Genomic DNA, 15896 nt, shown 5'->3' on the forward strand with positions numbered 1-15896 from the left:
GAGGTCAGGACCGAGCTGTCAGACCCAACCGAAACCATCATCCCCGAGTCCACTGTCGTGGCCACCCTCACCTGGGACGTGGAGAAGACAGTCCGGGAGGTCCTGACACGGAACCCGGACCCGGGGACCGGCCCAAAGAACAGACTATACGTCCCACCAGAAGCAAGAGCTGCCGTCCTGGACTTCGGTCATGGTTCCAAGCTCTCCTGCCACCCAGGGGTGCGAAGAACCGTGGCAGTTGTCCAGCAGTGCTTCTGGTGGGTGTCTCTGGAAGCCGACGTCCGGGAGTACGTCCAGGCCTGCACCACCTGCGCCAGGGGCAAAGCGGACCATCAAAAGACCCAGGGCCTCCTCCAGGCTTTGCCCGTGCCTCATCGCCCCTGGTCTCACATCGACCTGGACTTCATCACGGGCCTCCCGCCGTCCCAGGGCAAGACCACCATCCTCACGATAGTGGACCGGTTCTCCAAGGCGGCCCACTTCATGGCCCTCCCGAAGCTCCCGACGGCCCCGGAGACTGCAGACCTCCTGGTCCACCATGTTGTGCGTCTGCATGGGATTCCATCGGACATTGTCTCGGATCGTGGTCCTCAGTTCTCCTCCCAGGTCTGGAGGAGCTTCTGCAGGGAACTGGGGGCCACCGTAAGTCTCTTGTCCGGGTACCATCCCCAGATGAATGGGCAGGCAGAGCGGACGAATCAGGAACTGGAGCAGGCCCTCCGCTGCGTGACCTCCGCGCACCCGACGGCCTGAAGTGACCATCTGGCCTGGATCGAGTACGCTCATAATAGCCAGGTATCATCGGCTACCGGCCTCTCCCCATTTGAGGTGTATTTGGGGTACCAGCCCCCATTGTTCCCGCTAGTGGAGGGAGAGGTCGGGGTGCCCTCGGTCCAGGCCCATCTGAGGAGGTGCCGTCGGGTGTGGCGTACCGCCCGCTCTGCCCTGCTCAAGGCCCGGACGAGGGCTAAGGCCCATGCAGACCGCTGGCGTGCCCGGCCCCTACGTATCAGCCCGGGCAGGTGGTTTGGCTATCCACGAAGGACATTCCACTACAGGTAGAATCCCAAAAACTAAAGGACAGGTTCATTGGACCATTTTCCATACTTAAAGTCCTCAGTCCGGCCGCAGTGAAGCTGAAGCTACCAGCTTCACTGCGGATTCATCCAGTGTTCCATGTTTCACGAATCAAACCCTACTCCACATCAACTCTCTGCACCCCCGGACCGGCGCCGCCTCCTGCCCGGATCATAGATGGAGAGCCTGCCTGGACCGTGCGCAGGCTCCTGGACGTCCGTCGATAGGGCTGGGGGTTTCAGTATCTGGTGGACTGGGAGGGTTATGGACCCGAAGAGCGCTCCTGGGTGAAGAGAAGCTTCATCCTGGACCTGGGCCTCCTGGCCGACTTCTACAATCCGTCACCCGGACAAGCCTGGTCGGGCGCCAGGAGGCGCCCGTTGAGGGGGGTTCCTGTTGTGTGGGCCGCTGAAGAGGAGGTACTGCTGGCCCACCACCACCAGATGGCGCCCTGCTTGAAGTGCAGGCTTCAAGCACGAGAGGGCGTCGGAGCAACCAGGAGTGACAGCTGTCACTCATCACCAGCACCAGCTGTCACTCATCCACAGTTCATCACCACCACCATAAAGGCCGGACTACAACTCCACCTCCCCGTCGAGAAATCAGCCACTAGAGAGGTAATTTCTCTGCTACACTTAACTCTGACTTAGAGTCTGAACTTCTTTGCAGCCGTTTTCCCTGTGGTGTGCCTTATCTGCAGGGATTGGCGTTGGGTGTGATCAGCGACGGCTTGTGCTTCACACTCCAACCAAATAATTGGTTAGACAGGAGCTGCACGAGTGTGTGATTGGAGGTGGAGGTGCTCCGCTCCCAAAAGAACACAGACTGTGGGATTACTGAGTGTGCGAACTCACACTCATCAATACTGTTTCTGTTCTCTGCCAGCAGGTAACCAGGTCTGACATCTGGAGACGGTGGCCACCTGGGGATCCAGGACTTGGCGGCTCCGGTGTTCTTCAGATCCGTTGGCGGTGAAGGCCATGGGGATCCGGCTCGGTTCGGGACGGATGTCTCCTATCCTCAAGCCTGCCCACACGTCACAGCTACATATAATTGTCTGTGGTACCAAAACTGTTTGTCTGTATTCCGTTGTGCACTTCACAACATTAAATTGTTACTGTTTGGCTTAGCCATTGTCCGTTCATTTAACGCCCCCTGTTGTGGGTCCGTGTTCCTACACCTTCACAACAAGAAGCTCCCTTTGTTGGAGAGAACGGTCTTTCTTTGAAGGAGTGTGCGGATCTATCAAAATCACATTTTGTGATTTCCCTGTTGTGAAATTGTCAACATTCAAGATGATCTTATTGTCAGCGTGTGAAGATTCTTGCGAAAGTAGTGTGTATGCTGACGTTCAGGCAGCGCGGATCCCTGATGCCTCAGCCAGTGGAACACATCTAGAGCACGCTGATGTGCAAAGAACACATACAAAAAAACAAAACAAAACCCATAAGACTTAAAGACAGCAAAGCAACACAAACAATATGAATGAGATTACTGCTAGTTTTTAAATCATGAAAATTTAAAGAGTACACACGTAGACAATGTGGCATCACTTTGAAGTGCAGATTGCAATTCAAACTTTATTCATTTGTGCAGGAGCATCCACAATACTAGGAAGAGTTGTAAGGATCCTGGATGGTAACCATCCAGGCAGACAACTGGTCCATCCTCACCCCTTGAAAGTTACCATCTATCTTCATCAGCCTGGTGAAATGTGGGCTTTGATCAAACCCTTTGATCAGATCCACTGCCACATATAAATTAAAAAAAAACCCATGAAGTCAAACTTGAGGAAAAAGTAGAGATATGGTATGAGGAAATGACATAGTAGGTAAAAGTTAAAACTATCCATTTGTTCTTCTATTTATAGTTAGACAGTATTATACACTGGACACCACTACCAAGACCTGCATGACTGTGCAAAAACAAAGACAGAACACACCCCCATCTCAGAGTTATCAAACAAGCTAAAGCTCACAGGTTAATCTTGGTTCAGGTGTTGATAAGCCATCTCACACTACGCATGCGGGTCAATGGTCATGGGACCCAAACAACGGCTTGCTGCAGGCTTAAACAATACGGCTACCATTTACATGTCTGCTTTCTTCTTCACTACTGTCACATAAGCGAAGTGCAAATCTTGAGGCCACCGCAGTGCATTATGAGTAGGCTAAAATTTTTTCGGCTACCAATCCACAAGCTATGACGGCAGAAAGCAGTGAGGAGTGCTGTGATATGGATTATTTCAACCGCTGGAAAGTTGACGATTTAAAGCGTTTTTGTAAGCTCCATGGAATTGTCTGTTACAACACCACGTACGGCAGTAGAACGAAACGGAAAGAAGAGCTGGCTGTGCTTGCGTGTGCTGCATCGGTACAGAATACCGCTGGTGCCGACAAAGGAGGAAGAGAGAGCTGCTGTCGAAAATGAACCAGTCCTTGTTGATAGTTGGAGACAAACAAATTTCTGACCCCTTAAAGGCAACTGACGGATGGTTAGACAAGTCCAGAGACTGAAATTGTGGATATTGCAGATATTTGCTAAGCATGGATGAGAAATCGTTACTCCGCCAGCTTTGTAATGACTACAATGAAGATGGGTCTCGCGTATAACCTCTTTGGTGTCACATTTGTTTTGATAAGTTGACAGACATACAATGATATGTGCATGCATGCAGTTTGTTTATAGAACATGTCAATATTACAATTTTACACACCATGTCATTCATGGCGTGACATTACAGTCATAAGCCGATGCACGAAAAAGGCGTCATCAGCCACATTATAATTCGGCACAGTTTCAGGATATTGTTCTGGCAATAGCTTGGCTATATAAAGAAAGGCACACACTCAGGTAAGTAGCATAGCCAGTCGAGTATATTGTTCCAGCGTACAATGACGTAACATCCGGGTCAGCGCCTATCATAGTAAGAGTCTGTCAAATAAACTAGACCCCGTAACATCCTCCTTTACAAAACAAGAAAATCTCAATGCATAAAGAAACACCTGAGCATAGTGGAGGTTTAACTTGTCTTAAGTGAATAAACAAACCTATCTGCCGAGTCATTAACTTTAAACCTTTAACATATGAGGAACCAAATTGTAACAAACAAAACATCAAAACATATTATATATAAAACATATTATCAAACATATTGCATATTGCTACATTAATCTGTCATCTGTAAAAACAAAAGATGAAAACATATCATCAAACATATTGCATATTGCTACATTCATCTGTCATCCCCCTCCCCTTTGAATTATTTTTTTTTTTTTCCAGTGCTCGAGCATGCAGCTCACAGATTCAGTCTCAGAGGCGGTTTTGACAGTCTCCCGGCCCTAGTGTATATGCCGATGTGGGAAGGAAGCTGCTGCCCGAGTTCTGGGGAAGCAACAGGATCCGGCATGGCAGGGCTGGACACAACTCCTGGCGTTTGGGGCCCCGAGCGTTGCACTTCAGGTGCTGATGTGTGTGTGGGCTCATGGGTGTCTATGGCTGCTGAGGAGGTGGACTCTGCCACTCTCAGGTCCACTCTATTGCGCCGGTATAGGGTACCTTCGACATCCACCATGTAGGAGCGTGGTGCAGCGACCCGACTCATCGCTTGGCATGGGCTTCATTCTAATCGACTCACCAATCTCCAGTTCAGGTAAGTCTTTCGCGGTGCGGTCATAAAAGTGCTTTGCAATCTGATGACGATGGCGCAACTTCTCTGTGACGCCCAATGTCACACTTGGTTTGAGAAGTTTGTTTGTCACAGGAATAGAGGTTTTGAGCCTCCTGGACATGAGGCGTTGTGCGGGACTGCTGTCCATGTTCTCTGTAGGTGTGTTTCTCCAGTGCAAGATGGCTTTCCAGGGGTCTGCCCCATCTCGTGCTGCTCTGCGGAGAAGGTTTTTTGCTATTTTAACCGCCGACTCAGCCTTCCCATTTGCTTTTGGGTGTCTTGGTGAGGAGGTCACATGGTCAAACTCCCACTCAAGGGCAAATCGCTTGAACAGGGAGCCAAACTGCGAGCCATTGTCTGTGATGACCTTGTCTGGCTGGCCAAGACGAGCAAATTGGGACTTGCAGCGCTTGATGACTGTGTCTGCCGACAGGTCTGGAAGGAGCTCAATCTTCCAAAAATCTGAATAATGGTCGACGATGAGCAGGTAGTCCTTTTGTCTGTGGGTAAACAAGTCCATGCTGACGATTTGCCATGGCCGTGTGGGTAGCTCATGTGAGAGCATGGATTCTTTCTGCTGTTTGTGAGCATATTCATTGCAGGTTGAGCATGCACTAACATAGTCCTTGATTTCTGCCTGCATATTGGGCCAGTAAAGTGTCTCTTTAGCTTGTCTGTAGCAGGCATCACCTCCAATATGGCTGGAGTGTATGCGGGTAAGCATCTCTGGACGCATGGACTTTGGTATAATGACCTTTTGGCCCCGGAAAAGGATGCCTTTCTGCACGCTGATCTCATCTCAAAAAGGCCAGTATTCACGAATGCAGTGTGGTGTGATTTCTTTTGCCTCTGGCCAACCTGCAAGCACAGTGGACTTGAGAGACTGCAAGCACTCATCCCTATCAGTGTGTCGCCTAATCTGTTCAAGTCGCTGATCGCTCACATTCAAGTACTCTGCCTGGTTAATGTGGTGTGCATCGTCCTGTTCTCGCTGCAGTGAACAGATGTCCTGACGTGTGTAGACCGTGCCGAGGCCTGAGCACTTGGTCGTTGCCCTGCTGAGTGTGTCACTGATGAACATCTCCACCCCAGGTTTGTAGATAATTCTCAGGTTGTAGTTTTGCAATGTCAAAAGCATGCTCTGGAGCCTCTTTGGTGCACTCAGAAGAGGCTTGCTGAATATGGATATCAGAGGCTTGTGGTCGGTCTCAACTGTGATGAGGTCACGCCCATACAGGTAATGGTGGAACCTCTGACAAGCAAACACAATGCTGAGACACTGTTTTTCAATCTGGGCGTAATTTCTCTCTGTAGGGGTGAGTGCTCTGGATGCGAAAGCGATGGGCTGGCCTTCCTGCATGAGACAGCACTCAAGTCCACTCTGGCTGGAGTCGCTCTGCACCGTGACAGGCCGCGTGACGTCATAGTAGTGTAACACCAGTAATGGATGAGGCTAGGGACTTTAGCTCGGACACTGCCGCATCATGCTTGGGGAGCCAGTGCCATGGGGTGTCTTTGTCCAGCAAGCACCGCAGTGGTTCGCAGATGGCCGACAGGTGTGGCATGAACTTCGCTAGGTAGTTGGCAAAACCTATGAGACGTTGCACACCTTTCGTGTCCTCTGGGTTGGGCATGTCCACAATGGCCTTCACGTTTTCAGGGTCAAACTTTAACCCAGTGGCTGACAGAATATGACCATGGAAGCGGACTTCTGTCAACTTGAACTGCAGTTTTGTCAGGCTTAGTCGGAGTTTCACAATCCCTGCAGCGCTCCATCACTGCCAGCAGGTTCGCATCATGGTCTCTCTCTGCTTCCTCGTCTGTGTCTCCACAACCCATGACTAAAATGTCATCCGCAGTGGGTTCAAACCCCTTTCAGCCCTGCTAGAAGCTCATGTTGCTTGCGCTGGCAGACCTCTGGGGCCACCGAGACTCCAAAAGGTAGCTTCAGCCAGCGCTTCCTGCCCCAGGGGGTCCAGAATGTGGTCATGAGGCTGCTCTCGTCATCCAGCTAACACTGCAGGAACGCATCCTTGGCATCCACTAAGCTGAAAAGCCTGGCCTTTGGCAACTTGTATAAGACATCCTCAAGTGTGGGCATGATGTAGTGTGAGCGTTTCAGGGCTTTATTCAAGAATTTCGGGTCCAAGCAGATCCTCAATTTGCCTGGCTTTTTTACGATGACCATATTACTGATCCAATCAGTTGGTTCACTGACATCTGCGATGTGTCCATCTGCTTGGTATTGGTCTAGCAAGGCTTTCATCTGCTTTCATTGTTATGGGGACATTGCGGGGCGCACATTGAACAGGGGTGACGGTTGGGTCCAACTCAAAACGAACTACCCCAGGCACAGATTCTACCGATGAGTTGAACACATCCCCATACTGTTGGATCAATTGTTCCTTGGTAAGAGCCTTGGAGTTGGTGTGCTCCACTGTGTGCACATCTGCAGGGATCATGAACTTGATGAGTCCGAGGCGCTCGCAAGTGGAGCCTGACAGAAAGGGCTTTTGACTTGTCTTGACAACTTTGAATGCCAATTGATGAGTCTTGCCTTTGATCACACTCTCAGTTTCAAAGATACCCATGGATGTTAACATGTATCCAGAATACAGCTTTAGTCTTGTATTACTGGGCTTCAGTGCTGTATTAGGTGCCAGCTTCATTTTGTCTTTGTAGCTCATTACATCACAAGTGGCCCCTGAATCAAGCTGGCACTGCTGCGACTTCTGATTTATTTGCAGTGTAACAAACCATTTTTTCCCTTTTGCCTGCACTGCTCCAATTGACTCATGCATGTATATGTCACCCTCATTGTTTGCCTCTGAATCAGATAAGTCCTCTACACAGTGCAGCTTCTTGGTCATTTCTTTTAAAGTTTGCAAAGTGATTTTGTGTGCCGCATGATTTGCATACCTTCCCAAATGCTGCACAATGCTGCCTGCCCTTTCGGTGTGTGTGTAGCCGCAGTATTTGCACATCTCCGTCTCTGCGACTGGAGGTGGAGAATCACTCAGTTTCGATTTGTTCGGCCTGAACCATTGCTTGGCAACCGCGTGGACAGCGTCTGCGTGCAGCGTGGAGTCAGTGGACACTATCATTTTTATTCGAATATCTGTCTGCTCTGCTGCGTGGCACATCTCAATGGCACTGACAAGTGTTAAAGTCTTTTCCCTAAGCAGTCTGCGCCACGTGCCTTCATCTGAAATGCCCAGTACAATTTTATCGCAAATCATTTCATCCTTTAACTGCCCATACTCGCATGTTGCAGCTTTCTCTCTCAGCCTGGTAATAAAAGTGTCTATACTTTCCCCATCTTCCTGCTTGCAACGCCCAAACATGTATCTCTCATAAATTACGTTCTTAGCGGGTTTGAAGTACCTTTCCAGAGCATTCAGTATGGATACAGGATCAAAGTTGGCGGCTATGCCTGGCTTGGCGACGTGCTGCTGCTGTTGTTGCGCGGGTTCTGCTGGCCCACCATAAACATTCGCTTCTTGTGACATGACGAATACGTAGGTTACAAAGCTATGAAGTCACTAACTAACTTCTGACACCATGTTCTGGCAATAGCTTGGCTATATAAAGAAAGGCACACACTCAGGTAAGTAGCATAGCCAGTCGAGTATATTGTTCCAGCGTACAATGACATAACATCCGGGGTCAGCGCCTATCATAATAAGAGTCTGTCAAATAAACTAGACCCCGTAACAGATATTGACAAAATAAATGTGTGCAAGAAACTTACAATTTTAGTCTGTTTTTTACATCCGTCTGGATCTTTCTTGTCTGTGGGGAAATTGTGTAGAATGAACGGAGGTTTACGACCACATTTCTTCTTCTTTCCGTCTTTGTGTGGACTCGGCAGAGCTTTGCAATCGTTTCAGCCAATTTCAGCCAACTTTCAAGCCTAGAAATTCCGCTCGAGCATTTGAAAACAGCACAATGCGCACCTGTCATTATTGTATGCATCGCTTAAGGCTTAAAGCCTTTGAAACAATCCCTGTAAGCCTTAATTTTTACAGTCCGCTAATGCTACTGTATACGAAATTCAATGGGAGCGGTGTGAGTTTGGTAATTGGGATTTTTGCCCCTGTTTGACCCACGCAGCGCAGATGCATTGTGCACTTCGCTTATTACCCATTATTGCTCAGTCTTGTGGCTGAATGCCACTTATTCCTCTAAGAAGCTGCCGCAAACCACACGGGACCATGTAACTAGTTAGCATGCCGGAGTCTCATTCATTATCTGAATTAACCAGATAAGTCGCTCCACCAACTAAACGGTGTGAATAAACACTGACATGAACCGGTGTGAGCCAAAGAATGATCAATAAGTTAATCCTTTCCGTGTCCGGGCCGGTGAGGTTTCTCGTGTTAAGTCAAATTAATCCGCAGGCTCCTGGTGGTGCCCGTCCGTCTCCATGTCTTCCCGGTACACCGGACGCTGCCCGGTGGGTCATGGGAATAACGCTGTCGGATTGCTAGTTGCCATCGCTTATAGTCAGAACTACGGCGGTATCTGATCATCTTTGAACCTCCGACTTTCGTTCTTGATTAATGAAACATTCTTGGTCCAATAATGTCACTTCTAATTTTCAAAATAAATGCTTCAGACCGCGTTATAACAGATACAAACCATCTAACTCATTGAGGGAATGAAGTATTCAGAAGGTATTTTCTTTGGAGGTGTGTTTATCATTGCTTTGTTGTTACATTTGATTCTTGTTATAGATTCTGAGAGTTATCACTTTGTCCTGTTTTGCTCTAATAAAGTACTACAAAAACCCGGCACTTTGGACCCCACGGGACCCTCAGTTAAGAGCATCGAGATCCAACTATGAGCTTTTTAACTGCAGCAACTTTACAATACACTATTGAGCTGGAATTACCACAGCGGCTGGCACCAGAGACACAAATTACTGATGAACAGAGAGAGAAATTAGTTGATTTAAATAGCCGCTAACACGAGTTGGCTGTGTTTGGGTCAGATGACCTCTCAACTCTCCCACAATGCAGTGTGTCACCTGAGAGTGTAAGATGGCTATTAGAGCATATTTTTGTGGAATCAGTGGCGGTTTTCATGACGAGTGGCTTGAGTGTGAGTATTAAAAATTACAAGTGGTTTCTTTCCTCAGTAACTATGGAGTAATTGGACATTAGGCTATCAAGCTATCAACAGCTGCTAAAAGTGCTGTCCTTGCTAACATTTATCCGTTGGGATGGGGGGCTGGGGGCTATCCCTCCCTTCTAACATACAAAATTAAACAACACAACAGTTTCATTCAACAAAAAGAATATAGCACAGACTTCTTAGATGATCTGCTAAGATAAATAATGGCATAAGTCATATTATTATAGATACTTGTAATAAATGCTCAGATAGGACAGGAAACAGCTAGCATCCATAGATAGCTATCTCTGATAGTGGAACATTGACTTGGCTCAGTGGGACACAGTACCTGGCACTCAAAGCAACCGCAGCCGTAATTAGTCATAGTTTTATTGCTTAAAATATGTTAAACAACTGAGTTATAGCAAAAATGACCCCATGCAGTTGTCACAGAGGGAGAAACTATCAGTAGAGACCAAAGCTTGTAATGAGTCTGTCAGAATTTTTATTTCCCCTTTAAAGCTCCCTTAAGACTCCTTAACATGGGCTTCTACGAGAACACGCTCACTTTTGGAGCCAGGCTCAAGCGACAGTTCAGAAACTGCAACTTTTTCCTTTTCTGGGTAGGTGTCATTTTAGACAGCTTGGTTACAACAAGAACAAATGCATTGTCATTCAACCTTCATGGAAATTGATGTCATGAAACATGTAGAAGGCTAAGGTAAGCAGCTACCTGTATAATCATTCAATTTCTATACCCGCTATTCTAATTTAGGATCATGGGGAGCTGGAGACTATCCCGGGCTATTTTATTTTATTTTAACAGGTTTTAGGATCATGTATCATGCTTAGTTATCATGTTACAGGGTAACATATTTCACATGTCATAGAATCCAATGGATGTGACCTTGTTTGACCTTGACTTTGGAGACCAAACATTCAACACAATCAAAACTATTCCATTTATTAATCCTATTAGCTCAACCAATAATTTTCATCACTTTTTTACCAAAATGGAAGGAACTTTAACTTTGATTCCTGTACAAACTGAAACTGACCTTTGTCACCATTTTTGCTGTTTTTACCCCATAACTCCTGATCATTCAGTCATAGATAATCCAAACTATACCTTGTTGGAATCTTTATGATCAGACAAATAATGTGGTGTAGTTTTCAAAATGATTGGAGCATTTTTAATTTTGACCCCTGTGTAATCCTTCAATTGACCCCTACCTGGCCGCCTATTGAAAATTCAAGTGGCCAGTCGTTTTTTTCAAAAGAGTAATGTCTAAGGAGTAATTTATGCCAACTTTGGTGCTTGTAATCACCATTTGCATGATTGTTTCAGTTATCTGCTGCATGAACACATTCACACCTGTGGTCAGTTTAGAGCCACTTCACCGAACCTGCATGTCATTTTATAAAGTGTCTTTACTTTTACTGAGGAAAACATGCACAAGTGTACTTCTGTAGGGATCCTCTCCATGATACCACACACTTCTAATGACATTTTCACCTGTTCATTGGCAAAGAAGCAGTTTCAGATTTTTTTACCTTGATGCATAGCCTACATTTAATAGCTGTTTAGTCCGTGATGGTGTTAGCATTGCATCTCAACATTTCTCTCATGGAAACCTGAACCCAAAAACATCTCGAAATCGGGCCTAGCTTGAAAAATCCTGGAGTTGCTCCTTAGGCACTCTAACAAAAATATTTTTACTTTGTTATATTACAACACTAAGTTTGAAGCAATCGCTCCACTACTTCCACTTTCACTCAGCTGATCTGCAACATGACATGATGAATCAGTAGCATGAGGTGATCGGCGTGGAAACCTTCACAATGCCTTACTTGCCTGTTCAAGGTTCCTGTCTCAGATGGTTCTTAACAGCCCTCGCCTCGATGCTTTAAAACGCCGACTCGCAATGAAACAATGAGAACAGGCAGGTGCAGCCACACCTGCAGGCTGTTTGTGCGAATGGGCTCTGCCGTGCCACCCGAGGACATGAAGCAAAGGTCACGCAGACGCCGTCACAGGTGAGCGAGTGTGTACTGTATGTGCACTTATGTAGGAAGCGGCTGTGGGAAGGGGAGGGATGAGTTGATGGTAATATGTCCTCTTAGTTGTCCTCGAGGCTGAGGAGATAGAGGCTTCAGTCAGGCGGAACGTCGATGCCTGTCATTCATGGTGGGGTGGCGGCGGTGGCTGTGAGGGGAAGAAGGTGATGCGTGGGTGGCACAGTGTGCATGGCCTCCTGGGAGCCACAGGCGGGCCTGTGATAGATTGAGGTGGGCCGCAGCTTCCACTGTGGTGAACAGCGAGTCCAGTTGCTGTTAGTCCCTAATATTCCCTAAAGTTTAAAAGCAGACTAATGCCTGTTTTCTGAATATTCCATATAAGATTAAACTGATTAAAGCCAGATTGTTACAGCTGGGGCCTGTACTACGAAGCAGGGTTAACTTACTCAGATGTAACCCAGGGTTAACTTCTTAAACCGGGGTTGACAAAACCTGGTGATCTCAAGTGGTGTTAATCGGTACTACGACGCTGATTAAGATATTGATTTGTTGAACCTGTGTTAACCTAATTGGAGTTTGTGCGCGTTCACATAAAAGGGGCAGGTTGCAGCACACGTCACCATTTTTCAATGAAGGCGCGGTCACCTTACTTTACCGAAGAAGAATGCACGATTATTATGGAGCTACGAGGAATTGAAATTAACGTTAAGGGGGAAATTGAACACATCGTCTGCCAATAAAGCAAGACAGGCTTGTTTGCAACGTATGCTGATCGGGTAAATGCGTACGTAAAAATTAGTTGTTCTCCAAATCTGTTACAGATGATTAACCTGTGGAATGTCTGATATGTGTAAAATAATGACCTTCTTCATTAATTACGCCCAGATTGCAACACGATTCAGAAGTCACAACTTCCATAATTTCTCAAATTCTTGTAACATTTGTCACTACTTTTTATTGAGGACTGACAACAGAAGAGAAAATATTGTCAAAGAAGAAAATATGATTTCAGTGAAGGATAAATGTTGTCAAATGCCTCTCTGAAAAGGGCAGGATGTGAACATCATACGCCTTCCTCTGCAGAGGCAAAGCACAATTGCAGCATCAATTTTGCAGACAAGAAGAATAGCTTCCACAGTTCTGTTTCACGTTCACTTACATTTTTAAAGTCATGCACCTCCAGCACCTCCTTGCTTCCGTTTCCCATTCTGAAGATCTCGATGCGCTGACCTGGATCAATCCTCATCATGCTGTCTGTCTCTACCCCATCCAGCACAGCTTTGTACCCATGGTCATAAACCTGCAACAACAACATTATAACTGGCAGATCAATGCAGCACAGGTGTGTTTTAAATCAGATAATGATCATTCTACAAATACTTGGTCAGTGGTCCTGATATATGCTGTTTAATTGATTTTATTAATTACACTTTTTAAAATATATGTGTGTGATATGTGTTTGTAAGTCTGTGCACTGGCTATTATATAGATTGGAAAGAGTTTCACAGAGAAATCAAATACATTATTGTACAAGTACATTAATAGTTTATAGAAATTAGCATCTGTAGGAAATAACACAAACTGAAAAGATTACTTTTTCTATTTTCTTCACACTTTCATCAATAAACTGTCAGCACTTTGGGTATTTCATTAATGCTGCAGTCACATTTGGGATTCACAAAGCAGAATGTATTTGCTTGGTCTCTGGGAGTGTCTGGATGCTTGGTGTTGCCACAGAGTTATGTATAAATTAGAGGCAATATGCCAGGAAAAAAAAAAGATCCATAAAGCACACTGCCACCATGTGAGAGGCTCACCCCAGCAAGAAACCCGCACATTGTGCACAAAGCCACATAAATAATGTAAATAAAGTGGCAAAAAGCCACCAGACAGTCCAGACCATAAAACAACATTCCTTCAGGAAGTATTACTGTACAGAAAATAATGCTCATAAATTTTAGCTTATGAGGTTGAGATATTCTATCTGCTTTAGCTGGATTTATGGAGTGTCTACTCATCACATTACTACACTGATTGTTTTTTAGTCTTTGTGACTCTACAGACAATCCCCTGAGAAAGGTTGATTGTGCAAAGTCAGAAGGCCACCAGGATGATATGACACAGATATGTTGTGGCACGTCTTTTTCTTTCTAAATGTGCCAATAAATAAATAAATAAATAAATGAAAGAATAAATAAAAAGACCTGAAGTAACAGCAATAGACTGAAAAAACCTGTTAAAATGACATTGTCACACACTGGATAAAGCCCTGTTCTCACTTTCATGGACATACATCCCAGAAGGTCACAGTTTGAAGCCATGTCTATACTTTGGAATGCCGGAGGATGGTGTCTGTGCTGATCCCAGATATTCTGTCATTTTGGGGTCAAGTTTAACTGTGGCAGTATTTTTAAGACTCTCAAAAATGTCTTTCCATCATGAATATTTCTTGCCATCCTTTGGTATTCCCTTCCCTTCCCTTCCCTTCCCTATCTGTGAAAGTGAGGATGGGGTCTGCAAAATTTCCAAAAGTAACTGTAAAAACTACATGTTCAGCTCTGAAATTTTGGGTTGTGATAGATACAAGTGCAGAGCAGGTGTTTTGTGGGATTCATAGCAGTTGGACTCCCAGTGTATAGACTGGGGTTTCGTTCCAGGTCTATGCTTAATGCTGTCTGTCTGTGTCCTTGGACAAGACACTTCATCTGCATTTGTGTATCAGCTTTGGCTGGTGAAGTAAATGTGATTGGCCAATGTTCCATCCAGGAAGAGTTGCAGACACTCCATTTGCTTCATACTATGGTATTTGGGGATATACACCAGTATGACGGGCATCAGGACCTGTTCTGTACTTACTACAACCCCAAATCAGAAAAGTCAGGGAGGTATGGAAAATGTAAATTAAAAAAGAAAAAAGAAAAGAAAACAAACCAAAAAACCTGCAGTGATTCTTACATTTATTTGAACTTTTATCTCACTGACAGTATGAACCCAAGCTATTTCCTGTTTTGTGCAGAAATGATTGCATATTAACAAATGAAATGAAGTTGACCAGAAAAACATTAAATATCTTTTTTCCAAGTGAGGTTGAATCCGGTCAACTGGATTTGTTTAATTCGTCAAAGCTGTTTCACTCTTCATCCAGAAAAGCTTCATTAGTTCTAGTTGGAGCAGTGACAGACTCAAATAATTATCCTCTGTGGGGTCACTGATGTCACAGCAATATAATGAAAGTCATGAAGACTTGTTGATCCCCAGAGGTCACTTGAGTTCAGGTGTGAGTTGCTTTTGTTTTTAGTTTCATCTGAGGAGAGGTGAGCACGATGTTTGAGTCTCTGTGGTATCTATGAAAGGATAGAATTATAGGTGGAAGAAATGTGGATTCTCCTCACAGAGGACAAATATTTGAATTTCTCAATGCTCCAACTTGAACTGATCAGGCTTTTCTAAATGAAAAGCGAAACATCTTCCAAGAGCTAAAACAAGTTCACTTGACCTGAGTTAACCTACTTGGATTCCATGACCTGGATCACTGAGAATCTCCACAGACAATATCTTGGATTCAAGCACTCTGCACTGAAATAAAAGGAAGAATCAATGTAAGTAGTTTTTTAATTTGCATTTTACACACTTGAGTTGTGGGTGTATTTCTTATAAATACAGGTGAGGGCCAACAATCCTCCTCCTTTGAGCCACGTTGGCATCTTTTAACAAGCACAATGATGACAACATTACATAAAATTGACACAAACTGGCACAACCAAATTACTTGTGAAGACTTGTTGATAATTGCAGGGTCCTGGAGGTCACTACGTCTAGCGTGACTTATTATTATCAATGCCTGGAGGACAAATCCTTCTGTCACTGTGAAGGACCATGTGGTGATACTTTGAACCCTCTTCTTTAACCAAGGCTGCCACATACTGAGTTTCAGAAAGTCTAGGAAAGCTTTGAACATTGCATTTCAAAGTAAACTCTTTTGCTGATCCAATCGCAGGGCAGAAATGGACACTGA

General features: G+C 45.4%; 1 protein-coding gene across 1 annotated transcript in view; it reads right to left on the reverse strand.

Moving 5' to 3' along the window:
- tnmd (tenomodulin) overlaps positions 1–15896 on the reverse strand; it is a 211323-nt gene that overhangs the window by 92577 nt on the left and 102850 nt on the right. Inside the window, exon 3 of the mRNA XM_034181964.1 lies at positions 13041–13181. Within this exon, the coding sequence (XP_034037855.1) occupies positions 13041–13181 (141 nt within the window). The remainder of the gene's footprint in view (positions 1–13040; positions 13182–15896) is intronic.

This window comes from Thalassophryne amazonica, chromosome 11, assembly GCF_902500255.1.
Source record: "Thalassophryne amazonica chromosome 11, fThaAma1.1, whole genome shotgun sequence".
Classification (NCBI taxonomy): Eukaryota; Metazoa; Chordata; class Actinopteri; order Batrachoidiformes; family Batrachoididae; genus Thalassophryne; species Thalassophryne amazonica.